Source organism: Strigops habroptila, chromosome 3 (assembly GCF_004027225.2).
Source record: "Strigops habroptila isolate Jane chromosome 3, bStrHab1.2.pri, whole genome shotgun sequence".
Classification (NCBI taxonomy): Eukaryota; Metazoa; Chordata; class Aves; order Psittaciformes; family Psittacidae; genus Strigops; species Strigops habroptila.
Window position 1 is genome coordinate 86,801,560 of NC_044279.2, and position 20,740 is coordinate 86,822,299.

A 20,740-nucleotide genomic window follows, 5' to 3' on the forward strand; every position below is an offset into this window, starting at 1 on the left:
CGCTGTGGTGGCCACCAGAGCCGGCTGCAAGCCCCGAGGTAAAAACCTGAATTGCGAAGCCAAGGGTGGAAGGCTTGATCCCCGATCAGGCCTTAGGAAGCTCTTCCCTGTGGGGGTGCTGAGGCGCTGGCACAGGATGCCCAGAGAAGCTGTGGCTGCCCCATCCCTGGCAGTGTTCAAGGCCAGGTTGGACACAGGGGCTTGGAGCAACCTGCTCTAGTGGAAGGTGTCCCTGCCCGTGGCAGGGGGTTGGAGCTGGATGAGCTTTAAGATCCCTTCAACACAAACCACTCTGCGAGTCCATAACTCCCCTCACAGCCCGGCCCGGCCGGCGCCCCCGGCCCTGCCCCGCGGGGGGCGGCCCCCGGCGGGCACGGGGCCGGAACGGGCCGGGCCGGGGGGGCGCCGCCGGACGTGCGTTCCGCGGGGTGGGTGTGGCCGGAAGTGCGCAGGACCGGGAAGCGGAGAGGGGGCCGCCATTACGCGGAGCGCAGGGGGCCGCGCGTCCCGGTTGTTGCGCCGCCGCCGTTAAGGCGGGCCCGGGCCTTTGCGGGGCGACCAGCGCGGCCGGGCCCTGTCCCGCCGTGCTCTGCCGTGCCCGGCCCGGCCCCCCGTCCCGCCGCCATGGAGGAGAAGGGGTTCGCCAAGGAGCTGGACCAGTGGATCGAGCAGCTGAACGAGTGCCGGCAGCTGAGCGAGAGCCAGGTCCGCAGCCTCTGCGAGAAGGTGAGTGCGGGGCACGGCGGGGCCGGCTTCCCCTCGCCCTCCCTCTGCGAGCCGGGGGGGTTCGGTTGGGGCTGGCGGTGCCGGGGAGCTGCGGGCAGCGCGTCCCGACATAGTGGGGCTGTGGCGGGTAAATAGGTTTCCCTCTGCTCGCTCTGCTCGCTGGGATGCTGGTGTGTGTGTGTGTGAGATGGGAGGTGCTCTTGTTCGCAGTGCTAGTGCTTTTCTGGCGTCAGAAATGCCACGGTTATAGGATTTATGAGTAACTGAGGGCTTTACAGAATCGTCGAATCAACCAGGTTGGAAAAGACCTGTAAGATCATCAAGTCCAACCATTACCCCAGCACTGCCAAGGCCACCACTAACCCATGGCACTGCGGGCCTCATCTACACCGTTTGTGAACACTTCCAGAGATAGTGATTCCACCATTCCCTGGGCAGCCTGTTCCAATGCCTGACCACCCTCTCAGTGAAGAAATTCTTCCTAATCTCCAATCTAAACCTCCCCTGGCACAGCTTGAGGCCATTTCCCCTTGTCTTGTCACTTGTTACCTGGGGGGAGAAGAAACAGACCTCCACCTCACTACAACCTCCTTTCGGGTAGTTGTAGAGAGCAATAAGGTCCCCCCTGAGCCTTCTCTTCTCCAGACTAAACCCCCCCAGGTCCCTCAGCCGTTCCCCATCACGCTTGTTCTCCAGACCCTTCACCAGCTCCGCTGCCCTTCTCTGGCCCCGCTCCAGCCCCTCAATGTCTCTCTTGTAGCGAGGGGCCCAGAACTGACAAAGGATTCGAGGTGCAGCCTCACCAGCGCCCTGCACAGGGGGACAATCACTGCCCTGGCCCTGCTGCCACACTGGTGCTGGTACAGGCCAGGATGCTGGTGGCCTTCTTGGCTGCCTGGGCACAAGCTGCTCATGTTCAGTTCTGTCAAATCACTGCCCCCAGGTACTTTTCCACTGAGCAGCTTAACAACCTGCCCTAGTGGAAGGTGTCCCTGCCCATGGCAGGGGGTTGGAACTTGATGAGCTTTAAGGTCCCTTCCAACCCAAACTAGTCTGGGATTCTGTGACTTTTTTTTTTCCCCCACACCTCAATAGTCTGTTTTTCACCTTTTGTCTTTGGGTTCACCTAAGTTGTGGTGGAGGATCAGGGGTGGTGTGTGCAGGGGAAAACCCATTCTGTTTTTCAGGAACCTCACATTGTACTTGTGCCTTGTGTCTCATAACGTGAAGCAGCCACACGCTAAAAAGTCAACCCTAAATCCACGAGGAAACCTTTTGACATCCAGTGTGTAATGTAGGAAAGGGGAGGGGGAGAAGAGATGATCAATAGTGTCGACCTAAACAAGCTCACAAGCTGCTGGGGGAGACTAAAATAGAATGAGAAACGGTTGGATGAAGGACAGCATCTGCTATTTTGGGCTAGGGTTTGGCAAATTTCTGTTTGCACTTGGTCAGTGTAGACTGTCAAGACTTTTTTCTTTTTTTAATTAATTTTTCCCCATCAGGTGACCAGTCTTTAGACTTCTGTTGGATTTTGTCTGATAAGTTAAATACCTCTGTGTATACACTCCCTCAGTGCTGCAGTCTGTGACTGAACTAGGATTTTCTTTGGACTTGGCAAGATGTGGCAGTTAAATAAGTTGAGGGGTAACAAATGTAGTAATAAAGATTATTGTTTCTATTTGCTCCTCACCTCCGTGACCGCCAGAGATCATTGCTGTGCATCAGGTGGTGCAGAGGAGCTCTCAGCTTCCCTCCCTGGAGGGGCTGATGATTGTAAGTCACAGAGGGCTGGGTAGTTAGTTTGCCATTCCCTTTCATGTCACATTGCTGAGGGTGAACTTGGAGTTGTCACATTACCTCTCAGAAGGGCAACATGTTTTCTGATGCCTGTTCATGGCAGCACATTTTGACCAGTGACTATAAACATCTTGGTGCCAGCTTCAAAAGATGCAGCTATTTCCTTCTATTGGATCCTCAGTAGACTCCAGCAGCCATGAGGTCTGAACAGTAGAGAGGGTCTGTGCTGCAGCCTCGTAACGTGCCGGGGTGCTCATCGGAAAGGTGGGAGGTGCTTGTTTGAATGCCACAGGCAGAGACTATGAAGGACTCCATGCTGGAGCTGTCCATTTGTTTTATGACTTTCTCCATCAGTTCTGAGGGAGCATGGTGAGAAGGGAGTGACAGCAGAGGCTCGAAGAGTAGAGAGACCATACAATCATTAGAATCCAAACTGGTTTGTGTTGGAAGGGACCTTAAAGCTCATCCAGTTCCAACCCTCTGCCACGGGCAGGGACACCTTCCACTAGAGCAGGTTGCTCCAACCCCTGTGTCCAGCCTGGCCTTGAACACTGCCAGGGATGGGGCAGCCACAGCTTCTCTGGGCACCCTGTGCCAGCGCCTCAGCACCCTCACAGGGAAGAGCTTCTGCCTCAGAGCTCATCTTAATCTCCTCTCTGTCAGTTTAAAGCCACTCTCCCTTGTCCTGTCCCTACATGACCTTGTAAAAGGTCCCTCTCTGGATTTCTTGTAGGCCCCCTTGATCTTGAAGAGTGAGGACGAGCTCTCTGTGACTGTGCTCTCTCCTGTGCGAGGTCCACCTAATAACCCTGAAAGAATTTATTAGCGTGATCTCTGCCCTGCTCCAAGTGTTCCTGTTTTGGAACCGCTGTTCTAACCCGCAAGCTGTTACAGAAAACTGTTTCCCTTCTTCTCTGGCTGCATTGTTAAGTAGCTGTGGCTGCTGTGCTTTGAGGAGCAGGAGGAATGCAGCTGTATGTCAGGGCTCACACAGTACATAGGGAGAGTGGCAGCTGGAGATGGGGAGGGTGTTTGTTATCCAGACAACAGGTAGGAGCCCTGAACCTGTGGAGCACAGCATGAAATGCATGTCATCTGTCACAGCACCTCATTCTTCAAAGGTGCTGGTAACTGATCAGAATGACTTGGATATGAATTAAATACTCTGCAATGCTCTGATTTGGCTTACTAAGTTATGGGGGAGTGGTTGTGTCCCCCAGCTCGTAGTGGAAAGGGGCTTAAAAAAGCTTTTGGGTGTGCAGGCTTGCTTTTGGTGTGAAGTAGCCCTGGCAGAAAGCTGGTTCAGTTTATTTCCTTGAGATAATATTTGGAGAAGCCTTTACCAACCTTGTTTCACTTCTTAGCACTCCCTTTTCTGTGACTAATTACTAAGAGGCCAAGCACAATAGTACCTCTTGCCTTGGGTTTGAATTTGTGAAAGAGTTTGGTAGTTTTTAAAAAAAAAAAAAAAGAAAAAGTTAGTTTAAATCAAAATGGGGTGGAGGAATAACCCCAAAGAACCAAATCACAGATTTGCCTGTGTGGGTCATTCTTGTTTCTAATTGCTGGCATAATGGACAGTAAAGAGGGAAAGACTGCACATGGCTAGTGTTGATAAGGGCACGCCAAATTATTCTGCACTCCGAAAGCTGTTGAAATTTGCACCTGTAGAAATCACATTGTCTTCACCTGCCCAGTTACAACATCATTTTGGCAGCTCATCAGTCTTGTATTCTTCACGCAGTTAATCAACATGTCATCTCGAGACAACATGAGAACACTTGATTACCGTTCTGCTAGTCTTTAAAATGAAATCTAGCTAAAATCATGCAGCATTTAAAGGATAATAGAAGGACAGACAATTATGATCACTGCTGGAGTTTGTAGATATGAGAAATGTTTTAGCGTGGTGGGGAAACATACATCGGGTGTCTTGCATCTCATGCTACTCTCAACGCCGTGGTCTTAGACTCTCTTTATGGCAGAAGGTCGTTAAAATCTTTTTCCACTCTTGCTAAATAAGCAGTGAAAATCTATAGGTTTCTGCCTTGGATTATGTCCCCATTTCATTGGAGGTGCCATGGCAGCTTTCTGTGCTGGTGCTAGCTTTGAAGTTGCTAACTTGGGTACTGATAGCAGTGTAGCAGTGGCTGCATCGAACTGCCTTTGAACTTGAACAGGTTGTAACCTGTATTTTTAACACCTGAAGTCAGGTTAAAAGGCCGAGAAGTTGGTTTGATTTAATAGGAAGCACTCCCCAGTTTGGAGAGGAATTCTCTGGGTTTTAAAGTTCAAGTCAGGTCAGCTAATGAACTCTGCTGCAGGTGAGGGAGTTAGTACTTATCTTAGGGAAAAGGGTTTTCGCCAAGGTAATGAAATAGGATATGAAAGCAGGTGAGTAAAAGGCTGTCTCTTAAATTAAACACAAGCAAGCAGCCATCCGTAACCATCTCTCTTGGTAGCTCCTTTTTTCTATCCTCTTTCTTTGGATATGTAAGAAGGGTTACAGTCTCGTCGCTGTGAGCAGCTTGAGAGCTTTGTGTTGTGAAGTGGTGGGAGGAAAAGGATTCTAATTGCTAATGAAGACATGCATTTCTTGTACGGTTGTTGAGTGGTAACTGTAAACTGATTCTTCAAACCAAGCAGCAGGAGCCAGCTGAGGCTGTAGGGAGTATTGCTGTTACTGGCATGAACCTATGATGCTTCTGCCCTCTGAGATTGTTTCATTTAAGACTGATTTTGGGAGTATGAGTTAGCAAGCTCTTGGGCACTAATTGGTGAAATTAGCATGAACGATGGAGCCAAGTAGCATCCTGGATGCTGTTCAAACCATGAGATTCTAAGTGTTGTGTTGAGTCATGGCCAGGAATGTTTCACCTCCCCAGCACTGATGCTCATCCTGGGATATGCTGGCCCAGGTACCTCTAGGAGCATGTGTGATGGTGCCTGTCACTCTTGAGGCTTCAGGATGTCCTCTGCTGCCTCGTTGCTGAAGGGCAGGACAGCTCCATCCCTCTGGATTCCATCTCTTTTGAGGAGAATCTAGCTGGTTCTTGTTCACACCAAGCTCCTTGAGATTTTAATATCCTCAGCACATTTCCTGACATAATAGTTTGGTCTGTCACAGCTGATGGAATGACAGTTGAGCTGAATTTGGATCAGAAACTCCATGTAAGAGCCTCTGTGGGTCAAACCAAGCTCGTGGTGCAGTAAATGAACCTCCTAGAAGGACCTGAGTTTCTGTGCTCTCAAAGGATCTTGTATACAAAGCAGGTGCTTGGGTTTTCTCTAGGGGAAGCACAGTGAAGAAAATCTGCCTCCTAGATGGACCATAATCTCCTCACATGCGGAATTGGCCTACACAGTTACCATAGACAAATCTGAACAGTGTGATAGTGGATGTGGATTTGATTGTTAAGTCTTTCACAGAGGGATTAGTCTCCTGGTGATCCTGACGGTAGTCTCAAAGCTGGTGAAGCATCTTGGGTTTCAGAGCAGCACATCAATGGGTTGTGTTCAAGCCCTGAGACCACTCCATTTCCTCTTCAAGGCCAACACAGTAAATTATTGGGACATGCATTCTCCAGCCTCCTTCCACGTGGACCGAGGAGTGGACAGCAGCCAAACTGGTGTTCCAGTCTACAAAGGTGATCTACAGGATCTAAAACTGGGAAAGAGAGGGGAGTTGAGACAATGGGCAAGCTCACAGCTAACAAATAGTCTGCTCCTCAAAGTAATTTTGAGCACAGACGTGGTAACTGTTGTGCTTAATTGAGGTTTATTAAATAAAAATACCTAAAAGCTGCTGCTTTTTGCTCTGACCTGGATATGGTTTTCATCCAGAACAATTGGGACACATGCTTAGGAAGCCAATAATATTAGTCACGGCTTTCTAAAGCAAAGGTAGCTAAAATATGACTTTAAGTCATAGTCGTTTAACAGCCTTCTTAAGTAAATTATGATAATTAAGGGCAGTTTACTTGCACCAGAGGTTTTTATCCTTGTTTTGTAATGGTGTTTTTGTTATTTTAAAACATTTGACTTCACCGTTAGCACTGCCCATTGAAACATGCAAGCAGAGTGCCACTTTTCTGGGATGTTTTTAATGTTGCTTAAGATTTTACAGGTATTGTTCAGCGTTAGAAAGCCATGAGGGCAAACTTCTGTGGCCAGCTCCTGAGCCTGATTGGAGCCAGCTCTGCAGCACTGGAATAACAGGCTTAATCTATTCGTGTGCATGTATGTTTGTCTACATAGTAAGCTAAAATAGGCTGCATGGTAGGCAGCTAAAGAAGCTGTTGCTCTTCAGCAGTTAGCTCCTCCTTTCTCATGAGGGGAAACTTCTAGGTTCTCCTAGTACCAAGCTTTCAGGACTCGGGCTGGTCCACCTTCAAAGGATGCATTTAATGTCGGTGTGTTTGCCCAATTGCTGTGCAGAAGGAGCTCTTCTCTGTTCCCTGTGCTGCTGTACCTGTGTGTGGATCTTAGGATGGGCACGTGGGTCTTCTGGGCAGATCAGAGAGGTGGAGACTGATGATGTGGTTTTGTCACTGATAAGTACGTATGGCATGTGTACAGTGTCCTTCTTTTTACGCATCTGGGAAGATGCATGATAAGAAAGGGCAGAAAATACCCCACACCTTTTGTGGTTAAGTTAGCTCCAGGTTACAACAAAACCCCATCTGTTGCTTTGTGCAACAGTCAGAACACGCTGAGCGGCTGTGTTTTAATATTCGTCTCACACAGGGTAGATTCAAACGGTGCTATAGATGCTTTTAAAAATAAGCAAAAAGAATTCAAGTACTACTGTTGCACTCAAAAACACATGTTCAGCAGTTCCAGTCACAACTATGAGGTAGACCTCATGTCATCAAGTCCATGCGCAGGATGTGTCTTTGAGGATTAGGATCACATTCCTCAGGTTAAATACCATGCAAGGGGCACGCTGGGTGCTGTCCAAGCCCTAGGCTGCTTGGGGTTTAGTTATTCTTTCTGAATATGCCTCTTTCCCTAAAAGAGGCAAGGCAGCTAACATTTGAATGTGAACGCAGGCATCCTCAGGGAGCCCACTGAGGGTGTCCTCTATAAGCAGCTTCTTCCTGGTAGCAGCAGGTGGTAGCTGCACCATCCTGAGCTAAGGGACTTGGCCATGAGTAGCTGCATGACTGCCTGCTGGGGACTGTTCAGCACTGGTGATCTTTCATCCCTTCTATTCAGATCGGACTGAGCCTGTCTGTGGGTGTCCCCTGTGCTTCAGATGTGCCTGGAGCACTGATCTGCATCAGTTGATGAGCTGGAGGCAGGAAAACAAACATGATATTTGATGATAACGAGGTAATGCAGATAGGCTGCATTATGTGGCTGCAATTAGCAGAGGAACTGTTGGGTGTAGAGGAAGAGATGACTAAATCCAGGGATGCCATCCCTCCATCTGTGGTCATTTTGTTGCCAGCTGGGTACGGCAGGGGAAGCTGGTTGTGGCTCCATATGTTCAAATTGCCTCTGACTTTGCTTTTCCAGTTGTATGTGACCTGCCTTTAGAACTGTTAAACTGTTGCTCTCAGAAAAGGATTAGAAATCTGGCAGGCAAAAATGCCCTGGGCGAGAGGGAAGCGCCTCTTGCATACACAGTGATGTTCTGTGCCAGGTTGGTGAAGGGAGGCGTTGGAATACTTGTTTACCTCGGTAGCTTAAGCAAGCAGAAGAAGAAATCTGTCCCTCTGCAAGGGAAATGGATTTGTTAGTTCCCACGTGTTCTGGGAATGTGCAGAGAAGGTTCTCTTTCCTGACATGCAGCTTCAGTCTCGCTGCAATGCAGTCTGAAAGAGCTGGGGCAGCCCTGGCACTGGCGCTTGTGTTGGTTATTATTTACCAGAGTGAGACAGCTCTGCTCACCTGATGCCATAGTGGTTGCCCAGTGTTTCTGCCAGATGAGCCCCTTTGTCACATGCAGCCTTTCCTCATGTCGTCTCTGCTCAGCAGTCACACGATGAGCTGGCTCTGTCAATACGGAACAAACAGGCTGTCCGCAGAGCTGTTTCCATGGCACGGACCCACTGCTGCGAAATCCTGGTCTTGGGAAAGCACTTGAGGTTTATGGGTGTGCAGCAAGGGAGAGAAGCCTGAGGGATCCCAGAGGCAGTGAGGAGGAGCTGTCAGTGCTGGTGAAGGTGGCAGCATGAATGGTTCCACATGGCAGCATGGGATTGAGAGCCATCCCTTGAAATGGTAGGCAGACTGAAATGTGGCAGGAGGGAGTCTGTGTGTAAGTTGTGTCTTTACGTTTCATACGCCTTTTATCTGAAGTCTAGGAGGCCATAGTTTTCCTACTGGTATATCAAATAATATCTAGCTTTATACATGCTTTTCGCAAATCAAGTTATTCAAAAAACCGTGGTAGTCACCCAAGTGGCATGCACTAGCTCTTCTGGTATTTCTACCCTTACAGCAGGCAGAAAATATATAGCCTCGTCTCTGTTTTAATACACTGAACTCTTGCTGACAGGACATGGAATGGCCCGCAACACTGAGAGGAAAGCTGTGGTTCTTGAGGTGAAAGCTTCTAGGTATCGTGAAACTGGGTAGCGCTTGACTTTGGCAGTCAGATTAGGCTGATAGATCTCAGATCACATAGCTGAGATGAACAGACCTGAGCTGCGTCGCACACATAGAGAAATCTGTCATAATCTTTAGGTTAAAAAATAAACCAGTTGTGCTTAAGAAGATAATGTCAACCTGTGAAGCTGATGAAGCTGACTGGAATAGTGCTTTGTCTTGTCTGCACTGGAGAAATGTTTGGAAGAAGCACAGAATTCGTGGGTGAACCCCAGCGGTGATAGATTATTAGATTATTAGATATATCAGTGGTATTTCTAATGCAAGTCTTGGAAGTTCACACTGCTTTGTTTCGGGGGAGGCTGGGGATGAAGTTGTTAATTACTTCTTTGAATTTGTCTGTCAGTGCTTGTGGTCCAGTAAGATCTTAATAACCTGGCCTCACGCTAGCAAACCTGCCTGTCTTCCTGCACAGGGATTTGTAAAATGCATTTTGTATTTGCTTCCCCAACAAACCACGATTTTTCCAGTGGTCAGCTTGAGCTACTGGACTGAAATCGGGTTTCCAGTGTGAATGACATGCAGTGGAATAACATCCGCACCTGCTTATGGAGGAGCGTCCTGCCTTTTTGTCCTAAATACGTGTTTTCTTGCTAGGCTAAAGAAATTCTTACAAAGGAATCGAACGTGCAAGAGGTACGTTGCCCCGTCACCGTCTGTGGGGATGTCCACGGTCAATTCCATGACCTCATGGAACTCTTTAGAATCGGTGGGAAATCGCCAGACACAAATTACCTGTTCATGGGAGACTATGTGGACAGAGGCTACTACTCGGTGGAAACAGTGACTCTTCTAGTAGCGTTGAAGGTAAGGTTTGACAGCTTTTCTACAGCAGCCTTGGGCAAAACACCACACTTTGGGGGAGTTTGGAGAGAATCACTCCTCCCCTTGATGCTGCCATTGGCTTGAGCTAGACAGATGTCAATTGAAAAGCATTAATGGCCACATGCTGTTCTGTAACAGAGCTGAATGCTTGGCTGCTGTTCAAAATACTCCATCACTCTTTGTTTCCATATTGATGGTACAATTCTTGTGTTAAAGAAGTGTTTTCTTTGCCAATAGGTGCGCTACCCAGAACGCATTACAATACTGAGGGGCAACCATGAGAGCAGGCAAATCACACAAGTGTATGGCTTTTATGATGAATGTCTGCGAAAGTATGGCAATGCCAACGTCTGGAAGTACTTCACAGATCTGTTTGATTATCTTCCACTTACAGCTCTAGTAGATGGCCAGGTAAGTAAGCCTTGAGTAAGGAAAACGCTCTGTTTTGGGGAGTCACGCAGACTGTATTGTCTGACCTCTGCGTGGACAATCTCAGACAAGCTCCTTGAACTTGTGTTCTGAATTTTTTCAAAGCCTGTGTACTTATTGTGGGTTTGGGGAAGAATTTAGCAAGGTTTTAATACAAGGTATGGGAAGGCTTTTGATTCTGCTGCTGAGGGAATGGTAGGGTATTGCATGCGTGGATCATTTTAATTGCTCAAGAAGGGGGGATCCCCTCATGATACATCAGATGTGAGCCGAGTAGTGGCCATGAGGCAAGATATTCTTAAAATGGAAGGATTGATATCTGCTGTTCCCCTGATTTCTGTATGCAAGGTGCACCCTTTTAGTTTTGTTTCCTTCTGCAGGAATTAAATTTGGTTTCTCTGCTGTGAGGGTGAGATGCCTGCAATTGTACAAGAATGATGACAGTTCAAAACGGCTATTTCTGAGTCTTGCCATAAATTTATGCACTGAACGGATTGCTCTGTTTTTCTGAAACAGATTTTCTGTCTCCACGGTGGCCTCTCTCCATCCATAGATACACTGGATCATATCAGGGCTCTGGACCGCCTGCAGGAAGTTCCACATGAGGTAACAGGAAAGGAAATGGATCATAAAATTAGATATCTGTTGGTGGAAAATGCAAATGTAGCCTCACATTGAAATCCATTTAAACCACAAGAGAGACACACACACAGAATTAGAAAGCGGGTTATTGCTGTTCTAAGAGCTAGGAGCAGATGAACATATATTTGGGCAGGACACACACAAGTCAATATGCTTTGAAGACAGCAGTATACAAAAGCAGAGAGATGGGGGTTTCACAGCTGTTTGTCACAGAATCATGGGATTTTTTCACTGTCATGCTGACTCAAAGAACAGTATTTGGCAGCGGAAGATGTTTACTACCTTCAGCCTCTCCACAGACTTGCTTGTGAACAGACAATACCACGTGAAGCCATGTTGTGTCACCATCCTTTCTCCCCAGCCAATCCTTTCCTCTGTGGTGTTTCACCTTGTTCATCGCGTTCTGGGGGGCCTGAGATCACAACTGAAGAAACCAACTTCTGAGCTCCAGGGGTAGCAAATTGCTCTTCTGTGTTGGAGTGGTTGGGGCTTACAAATGGAGTTGAATGTTCCTTGATTAACATGAGCTGCTTGTCCTGCAGTGTCTTTGGTATAACAGCAAGAACAATTCAGCACAGTCTGCTCAATTCTTCCAAAGTCTTCCAAAAACTAATAAGCTGTGTGAATTACTCCCAGAATCAGGGGGCTACCTGGTGCAACATCTACCTATAGTTAGGTGTAATGATGATGTTGTTGCTCTGGGGTTTTCCCAGTCTTGTGCTGCATATCTTTGTGCTGAAATCTGGCTGTCCTGAGGATCTCCACGTGGAGTCGGTGTGATTCCTGCCACAGAACTCAGAGTAGTGAGTCGGAAGCAGCAGCAGGTTGGATTAATACAAGAGTGTCTTTACTGCCCCTTAGTAGCTCAGCAAGGAAAGCCGCTGAGCTTTCATTTGTGACTGTTAGAGGTGTGTAATATAATATATCAAGTCCAACAATAGACTGTCGAGAGAGGAAATTAAATTATTAATACCTTGCCAGAAGAGCTGCTGAAGGGTTAACATCAGTCTCTGGAATAGCTAGTTCAACTTCCTATGGATTATTTCCCTTTCTTTAATTTATTGCAATGTGGCTGGCACTAGCAAACCCACTGTGCGTGCTTGGATGTACATACCTTCCCACGTGGCCTTTCTTACCACACTGAAAGCCAGGAGTTAGAGTGTGAAGCTGCTCTCCATGTCTTTGTATCTCTGACTAAAGTGAAATGGTAAAAGGAGCACATGGAAGAGGAGGTGGGAACAGTTTTCTGGTTACATGGATTCATTTCTCAGTCAGTAGTAATTTCTTGGGGCTGGAGAGATGCTGACTGAGACACTGAGTAAGTAGCGAGAGTAATTAACATGTGTTAAATGAACACATGTACCTTGTATGGAGAAGGGCCTGCTGGCAATCTTCTTACTGTAAATAAAATATATTTTAGAAGTGGTTTTTTTATAACGATCTTGTTAGCGATCTAACGAAGAACACTTCCTCTCTTTCAAGGGCCCGATGTGTGATCTGTTATGGTCGGATCCGGATGATCGTGGCGGCTGGGGTATCTCTCCACGAGGTGCTGGCTACACCTTTGGGCAAGATATTTCCGAAACATTTAACCATGCCAATGGTCTCACACTGGTCTCCCGTGCTCACCAACTTGTCATGGAGGTAGGGCAAGCACTCTGCTAGGTGGGGCTAACAAAACAGGGATGCCAATTCTTGTCTCCTTAGTGAGACCTTCCACTGGGTTGGCATAAGTGGACACTTAAGTGTGTTACCCAGGCAAATACAAAAGAGGGACTTGAATCCTGTGAAAACAAGAAGCAACATAAAATGATGGCTTTTGACTTATGATATAAATAAAGGAATGTTCTGCCTTTCTCTCTCCCCCCCACCTTCTCCAGGCAAATTGCCGGAAGGACCCTTGTTTGTGGAATTAATCTCCTTACACGCTGAGTGCTCTACTTAAACTGCTGTTCCTTTACAGGCTGTACTATAATACTCGGTAGTCAGATACGGCAGGGATTAAGCCATAATTTTGGCTGTTGATAGGCTATTCTTGTATGTCATGCTGTAAAAATGCCAGGTGGGTCAGTGGAGCAGATGTATTCTTAAAACCTATTCCGGGTAGATGTCTTAAGTAGTACTGCATGTCAGCAGTCACTCACATCCAGCAGGCACATTCCCCTTTGTGGCAGGTGAAAGCTGAAGGCATACCTAAAAATCTTGACTTTTATTTGTGGTACAATCTGTAATTTGTGTCCAGAATGGATAAACACACCGGTGATGAATGGCTGATCCCTCTGCAGAGTGGTTGAAGCTGTTCCTTCCAGGTAACTACCACTTGTTCTGGCGGTAAGAGTACTACTAAAAGGAAACAAAGTCAGTTGGAAATACTTACGAGAACTCTACAGTTTCACAAATGCCTTGGGTCCTTTCAGGCCTTAAGAGGAACTTCAAATGGGTTGGGGTTTAACAGAGGCTTTTTTTTTCTGTTCCCTCTTTTCCTGGCAGGGTTATAACTGGTGCCATGACCGAAACGTGGTTACCATTTTCAGTGCGCCCAATTACTGTTATCGTTGTGGGAACCAGGCTGCTATTATGGAACTAGATGACACTTTAAAATATTCCTTGTGAGTAACCTGGCTCGGGCTGTCCTTTTTTCCTGACTATTCTGTGTTGTGAGCAATGTCTGATCCTTTCCAAAGGGGTTCTTTGTGGAAAGCCACCTCAAATCACTCTGGAATATACATTGTGTGCTGTACCTGCAAGAAAATCTAAAACTAAGTAGTGAGTTAAGCTTTTAAAAGCTTGGGTAGTGCATTATATCCCATTCCTGGCTCTCTGGAGAGTTGGAGCTTCTGCATTTCCTTAATCCCTCCATCGCCCAAGCTTGATGGAGAGAGCAAAGACTGATTTATGTGTTTATTTTTCTTTTCGGTAGCACTAGGCTTTGTAAAGGCGGGTGAGACAGTCTGAATTCTGCATTCAGCTGAGCTCACGTGTAAGTAGTGCTGGGCTGCTAAGTTTTAACTCCCACAGATGTTTGTCTGGGGACCTGGAACATCTTATGTGGAAGCAGCTGGGATGAGTAAAGTGATAGCAGCAGGAGAGCCAGTCTAGTATTTATTGTGGCATTTGAAAATACCGTGTGGAGACAGAGGGGAAAATGATCCCTTTTTCTCTTCCGCAGCCTCCAGTTTGACCCAGCACCTCGCCGTGGAGAGCCTCATGTGACCCGTCGTACCCCAGACTACTTCCTATAAACCTCTCCTAACCTTTGTAGAAGGAAGTACACCTGGCATTTTAAAGAGCAACAATATTTACACGTTTCTGTAAGAAATCAGGGTTCGTCTCAACTTAAAATCCCCATCATGGACCAAAATGTGCCATACAGAGGATGAAGAGAGTTTAGCACAACTTGAGACTGAATTCCTTACAACACTATGTATATCCCACCCCCATCAGCCCAACAGTCAGTTTGCCTGCTGTATTTGTAGTCATTGTTTTTTCTTCTGGACTGTTCAGAGAGGAGAAGGTAACTCTAATAACACTTCATCTCCTTCGAGGCTTCTTTGTACATTTTTAGTTCTAGTGTTTAACTGGCATGAATTAGAGTTTATTTGCGAGGGAAATGCACACTAACTTCTGCCCCCCAACACTCTATTTTATTGAAAGACCCACTGACTTAACTGGAGAAAGGAAGCAATTCCTGCTGGGAGTACGTTGTCATAACACAGATAAAAGCTTATCTTTTTAGCTCTATTCCCTTTCTGTGTTGATCCTGCCTTCTCCCCCCCCCCCCCCCCTTTTTTTGTTCTGTTGCTGCTGTTTTGTTTTGTTGTCCTCCCTCTCACCCCCCCCGTACATTTGTCTTTGAACTGCTTGCAACCCTCCTCGCTGTACCTGAACCAATAAACTTGCCATTGTCAGCCCCAACCCGTGGTGCCGTGCTGGGACGGGGCGGGACCGGGGAGGCGGAGCAGAGCGGAGCGGCGGGGCCTTACCGAGCCGGAGCCATGGCGGCTGCCGCGTACGAGCTGCTGGTGCTGGGCGGCGGGTCGGGGGGCCTGGCCGGGGCCCGGCGGGCGGCTGAGCTGGGAGCCCGCGTCGCGCTGGTGGAGCCGCATCGTCTCGGCGGCACTTGCGTGAGTCCCGGGGGCACCCGCGGGAGGGGCGCGCACTCCCATCACGAGCGGTGGATGGGGATACAGGAGTTACGCAGCCCTGGGTCCCCCCCCGGGCTCATCCCTGTATCCCTGGGGCTCATCCCAGCCCCGTGGGGAAGCTAGAGGGTAGGAAGCGCTACCCCAGCCACGGAGCGTTGCTCAAGGATTTGCCGTGTCATGCTGAGTTGCCTGGAAGCGGGAAGGGTCCAATTCCATTCTCAGCTGTGAGAGTGATCATAGAATGGTTTGAGTTGGAAAGGACCTTTGATCATCTAGTTCCAATCGCCCTCTTCCTGGCTGTTTCGGGGAGGATAAATGGATGCTGGTGAGTTGGGGGCTGCACAGCACAACTGTGATCTTGGTTACCACTGAACGGCAGTAAAGCAGAACATGGCAGGCACGGGGAGCAGAGAAAACAAACTTGTTCCACAGGAATGCTGGGGGCAGGCTTGAGTTTTATGCTTTTAGGTGTGTTTCCCCTCAAAAGAGTTGCTGTACAGAAGGTTCTTGGACAGGAAAGGGATGGCAAATACCTTTCTCCCAGTAATCTCATTCAAATTATCAATGGAAAAAACCCTCAGTTTTACTTAAACACTCTGTCCCTTCCGTATTTTTCAAGGAAGTGAAGGTAAACAGGCAAATCACAAGACCTTGAGGCACTGAAGGCACTTAAAACCCTCTTTTGCCAAAGATCTGTAATCCCTGATTTATTTTTCTGAGCACAGAGCTGGGATTCGGTACCGGTCTGATACGGGATGCTCTCTGCAGAGCATCCCCTCTGAAACACTGAGCCTTAAAATGCCAAGACTTACTCTTACCTTCCCTCTAGGTCAATGTTGGGTGCGTGCCGAAGAAGGTAAGGGTGCTTTCATCGCTGGCTTTGGTGTGGGTGCCTGCCGATTGTGGGGAGGAAGCAGGGGCTCAGGGCATATTGAGGCATCAGGATTCTGTGATATGCTCACATACACGTCCTGTGGGCTGCTATGGCCAGAGGGGAGGCATCGGGAAGGGTCGCTGGGGTTTTCCCGTATCCTGACTTGCGGGTTGCATGAGCAGGTGATGTGGAATGCGGCGGTCCACATGGAGTTTATCCATGATCACGCCGACTATGGCTTTGAAACACCCAGCATCAAGTTCAACTGGAGGTAAGTATGGAAAGAGCCGGTTGGAATCAAGCATCACCTGGTGTGATTCCCATGGGAAGCAGCTGCAGAGCAGCACCATGATCCTGTGGTATGTTGTCCACCCCAAAGGGGTCCCTGGCTGCTTTGAGGCTTCCTGTGGATGGATGCTGAGCTGGTTATGTAGCCTGGATTCCTGCTGTATTTTGGAAAACGGGTGGGAAGAGACTCTGGAAAAGATGGGTGCAGGGAAGGCAGGCACAAAAATGTCATGCTGGTGGGGAAGGCTGGGTAACTGGGGGCTGTTTCATTTTGTGGTGTGGGTGCCACGTACCGAAGGGATTGAATTGTTTCTCGCTGAGCTCTGTAGGTCATTTGCTCGTGGTGGCAATAAGCCCCTGCTCTCTTCCAGAACCATTAAAGAGAAGCGTGATGCTTATGTGAGGCGCCTCAACGAGATCTACGAGAATAACCTCAAGAAGGTGAGGATGTGTTTGTCCTGCAAGCCGAGTGGGGAAGTGGGGTCTGCTGGATTTTCAGCCACTTTTCCAGCCTTAATGGGTGTCATCTTCTCCCTGGCTCCATTAGCTGCCTCTCACGCCTTGTCCTCCTGTTTATCACACAAGGAAGTGAATGCTCCATCCCTGGCAGTGTTCAAGGCCAGGGTGGACAGAGCCTTGGGCAACATGGTCTAGTGTGAGGTGTCCCTGCCCATGGCAGGGGTTGGAACTGAATGATCTTAAGGTCCTTTCCAACTCAAACCATTCTATGATTCTGTGATTCTTACTTCACCAAGGCTCACATTGACATCATTCGGGGCTATGGCAAGTTCACTGCTGATCCTGAGCCTACCATCGAAGTGCATGGGAAAAGATACACAGCTCCTCACATCCTTATAGCCACAGGCGGGCACCCAGCTGTGCCTTCCGACAGCCAAATTCCTGGTGAGCCTGACGGAATACTGCCAAAGCAAAACGGGTTTTTGGGAAGGGGAAGGCGGGAAGGGGTGTGAAAGGGGCTCTGCTTCGCAGGTGCCAGCCTGGGGATGACCAGCGATGGCTTCTTCGACCTGGAGGAGCTGCCCAGGTAAAATGGGGCTCATTTTACCACCACCACCTTGCCACCACCACCAGCAGCTCCACATGCCCGCACGTGGCATCACCCCTTCTCTACAGGCGCAGTGTGATTGTCGGTGCCGGCTACATCGCAGTGGAAATCGCAGGGATCCTTTCCACACTGGGCTCCAAGTCATCCCTGCTGATCCGCCAGGACAAGGTAGTACCACCGGTTGTTCCCAGCTGTGCTTCCCATCCGGTAGTCACATCCCAGCTCACCAGAGTATCCTGCTTGTCAGCTCCTATATGAGCTTTTAAAGGAGGGTGGGAATGGTGATGCAGAGGATGGTGGTGTGATGCCGATGGGTGTAAGGAGGAGCAGAGTGTAGGTGTGCTGCCAGGCAATTTGGCAGCCCCAGCCTGTGCCTGGCATTGCTTCTGCCACACCAGCTTACTTGAGCTTTTTTTCAAATCCTGACTTGAAAATAAGAAAACCCAACAAATTAAAGGAAAAGCAGACAGGGGAGAACTTGATCATTAATGCCCCAGACCTCTCTGGGCCCGGATGGGGCATGGGCACAGGGGAATGCCCAAGGAGGGGGCTGCCAGGTGGTGCCTTCACCTGTGGACCTTCATCTGATGGGGCTGGTGGGTCCCTGCCCAGGTTCTGAGGACTTTTGACTCCATGATCAGCTCAAACTGCACCCAGGAGCTGGAGAACTCTGGGGTGGATGTCTGGAAGCACACACAGGTACTGGCATGCTTTTCCCATGTGTCCTGGAGAGGCAGGGGTGGGGCAACGCTGGCATTTTGGGGCATCCCTGGTTCTGTGGTGTGGCCACTGTCACCTGTTATAAGGCAAAAGCTTTGTCACCTTTTTCCACTGTGGCTCCTGTCGTTCCCCACAGGTCAAGACAGTCACCAAGTCCCCTTCTGGGCTGCTGGATGTGACAGTGACCTCCTCAGTGCCAGGCCACAAGCCAACGGAGGGAGTGATCCAGGACGTGGACTGCCTGCTGTGGGCTGTGGGGAGGGAACCCAACACTCAGGACCTGTGCCTGGACCGAGTGGTGAGATGGCAGCGCTGCTGCAAGGATGCCCACGGGTCTCCAGGGGTCCCAGAGGTCTCCAGGGGTCCCACGGGTCTCTGGGGATCCCATGGGTATCCAGAGCCTGCCACAGGATGGTGTTCCCGCCATGACCTCCCTGCAGCTGGTAGCATTGTGGCCACCAGCATAGATCCCCCATGGACATTGCTTGTCCCATCAGAGCCAGGACACTTTGCCAAAGCGACTGCTGTTTCCCAATGGCAGGGTGTGCAGATGGATGCCAAAGGCCATGTGGTGGTGGATGAATACCAGAACACCACCAGGAGAGGGGTCTATGCCATCGGGGATGTGTGTGGGAGAGCTCTCCTCACCCCAGGTACCATGGCCATGCCACCTTCCCCTCCACAGCCCGTTGGTGCCACAGCTCAGGCTCCTCATCCTCATCCCTCCCCACAGTGGCCATTGCAGCTGGCAGAAAGCTGGCCCACAGGCTCTTTGAGGGCAAGCAGGACTCCCGGCTGGACTACCATTGCATCCCCACCGTTGTCTTCAGCCACCCGCCCATCGGCACTGTGGGTCTCACTGAAGGTAGGGACAAATGGGGCTGGGGACATTGTGGCTGAGAGGTGCTGATTTGGTGCTCAAGGAAACAATCTGATCTCCAGCAAGTGGTCTGAGCCTTGCAAGATGTGCTTTGAGTCCCCCTTTATAAGCACCTCATGCGTATGGTGCAGCCTCTTGACCCATGTGTTGTGTCTTCTGCTGCAGACGAAGCCGTGGCCACACACGGGAGGGAGAATGTGAAGATCTACAGCACATCCTTCAACCCCTTGTACCATGCTGTCACCCAGAGGAAGGTGAAGTGCGTCATGAAGCTGGTGTGCGCTGGCAAGGAGGAGAAGGTGTGTGGAGGGGACATGGGGGGACAACTGGGCACTGCATGGGGATGGAAAGGACCACAGCTCGTCCTCTTGTACCCGCATGGTCAGTTCTGACCCGGTCCAGCTCTCCCAGCATCAAGTGCAATGTTCACCCTGGATTCATCGATGGCCACAAAGATGCTCTGAGGGCTGGGGCAGCTCTGCTCTGGAGACGGGTTGAGAGAGCTGGGCTTGTTCAGCCCGGAGAAGAGGAGGCTCCAGGGAGCCCTTAGAGCAGCTTCCAGTGCCTAAAGGGGCTGGAGAGGGGCTTTGGACAAGGGTCTGTAGGGACAGGACAAGGGGGAATGGCTTTAACCTGCCAGAGGGGAGATTGAGATGAGCTTTTAGGCAGAAGTTGTTCCCTGTCAGGGTGCTGAGGCGCTGGCACAGGGTGCCCAGAGAAGCTGTGGCTGCCCCATCCCTGGCAGTGTTCAAGGCCAGGCTGGATGGGGCTTGAAGCAACCTGCTCTAGTGGAAGGTGTCCCTGCCCGTGGCAGGGGGTTGGAACTGGATGAGCTTCAAGGTCCCTTCCAACCCAAACGAGTCTGTGATTCTGTGATTCTGCGGGTGCTGGGTGCCATCCAGCCTCTCTCTTCTTCCCCAAAGGTGGTGGGATTGCACATGCAAGGACTGGGCTGTGACGAGATGCTGCAGGGCTTTGCCGTGGCCATCAAAATGGGGGCCACCAAGGCTGACCTGGACAACACCGTTGCCATTCACCCCACTTCTGCTGAAGAGCTGGTGACGCTGCGCTGAGGCAGTGGGCACGGGCAGCTGGGGAAAACCTTTAGATATGTCTTAAAAAGTGCCTTATTGTCAGATGGCTTGTGTGGAGAGGGGGTCTGTAAGACTGGCGTGGAAAATAAATACTGTGATGTTGGTAAAAGTCTCTACATTTCGATTTATGGTGCCTGTCTCCTGTCATGCTCAAGGGTTTGGGGGGAGGCTGTCCATGGCTGGGCTCTTCCGCTACCACCCGCAGCACCAGCTGGGTGCTTGGGGTACTCATGGAGTATCCTTGGAGTATCCCAGGTGGGTTCTTGTCCTCCGCTGCGTGCTCGTGGATGGGTGTATTGGCATTGCTGTTGGATGTGGGATGATGGGGATGCATCCAACAGCCCCTGCTGCAGCCCAGGGGCTTCAGATCCGCTGCCCCAGCCCAGTCTGCTCACCGTTGGTCTGGCATTTGAGCTTTCACACCTTTGAGGCAGCTTGAATCAAATCTGGCCAGGAGAGGTGGAAATAAACGGTGTGCATGAAATCAAAGTATCTCTGAGGTTGAAAATTCCCCAAAATCTAAGTTGTGGCCAAAGGAAGGGGCTCCTGGTGCTCAGCCCGGGTGTGCAGCTCCAAACTTTGCCAGGGCGTCTCCATTCAGCGGGCAGGAAAATCCCCCCCCCAGCTATCCTAACC

The 20,740-nt window shown here is 49.7% G+C and overlaps 2 protein-coding genes across 12 annotated transcripts; both read left to right on the forward strand.

The window, feature by feature from the left end:
- The first annotated feature begins 424 nt into the window (after positions 1-424).
- Positions 425-14,952, forward strand: PPP2CB (protein phosphatase 2 catalytic subunit beta). Its single transcript, XM_030479466.1, has 7 exons — positions 425-726; positions 9,739-9,948; positions 10,204-10,377; positions 10,912-11,001; positions 12,520-12,681; positions 13,528-13,646; positions 14,207-14,952. The coding sequence occupies exons 1-7, from the start codon at positions 625-627 to the stop codon at positions 14,277-14,279; spliced, it is 930 nt and encodes a 309-aa protein (XP_030335326.1). The 5' UTR covers positions 425-624; the 3' UTR covers positions 14,280-14,952.
- Positions 14,953-15,001: 49 nt separating this feature from the next.
- Positions 15,002-20,222, forward strand: GSR (glutathione-disulfide reductase). Of its 11 annotated transcripts, XM_030479459.1 has the most exons (13): positions 15,002-15,161; positions 16,012-16,038; positions 16,239-16,327; positions 16,716-16,785; positions 17,100-17,247; positions 17,335-17,389; positions 17,479-17,578; positions 18,023-18,109; positions 18,267-18,428; positions 18,672-18,783; positions 18,864-18,995; positions 19,176-19,309; positions 19,934-20,220. In XM_030479459.1, exons 1-13 carry the CDS (start codon positions 15,033-15,035, stop codon positions 20,081-20,083), a joined length of 1,395 nt encoding a protein of 464 aa, XP_030335319.1. In that variant the 5' UTR covers positions 15,002-15,032; the 3' UTR covers positions 20,084-20,220. The 11 variants fall into 11 exon arrangements, 9 of the variants coding, with proteins under 9 accessions (XP_030335319.1, XP_030335320.1, XP_030335317.1 ...); XM_030479460.1 differs by lacking the exon at positions 18,023-18,109 and having other exon boundaries at positions 15,014-15,161; XM_030479457.1 differs by lacking the exon at positions 15,002-15,161 and having other exon boundaries at positions 15,193-16,038; positions 18,267-18,783; positions 19,934-20,222.
- Positions 20,223-20,740: the final 518 nt, after the last annotated feature.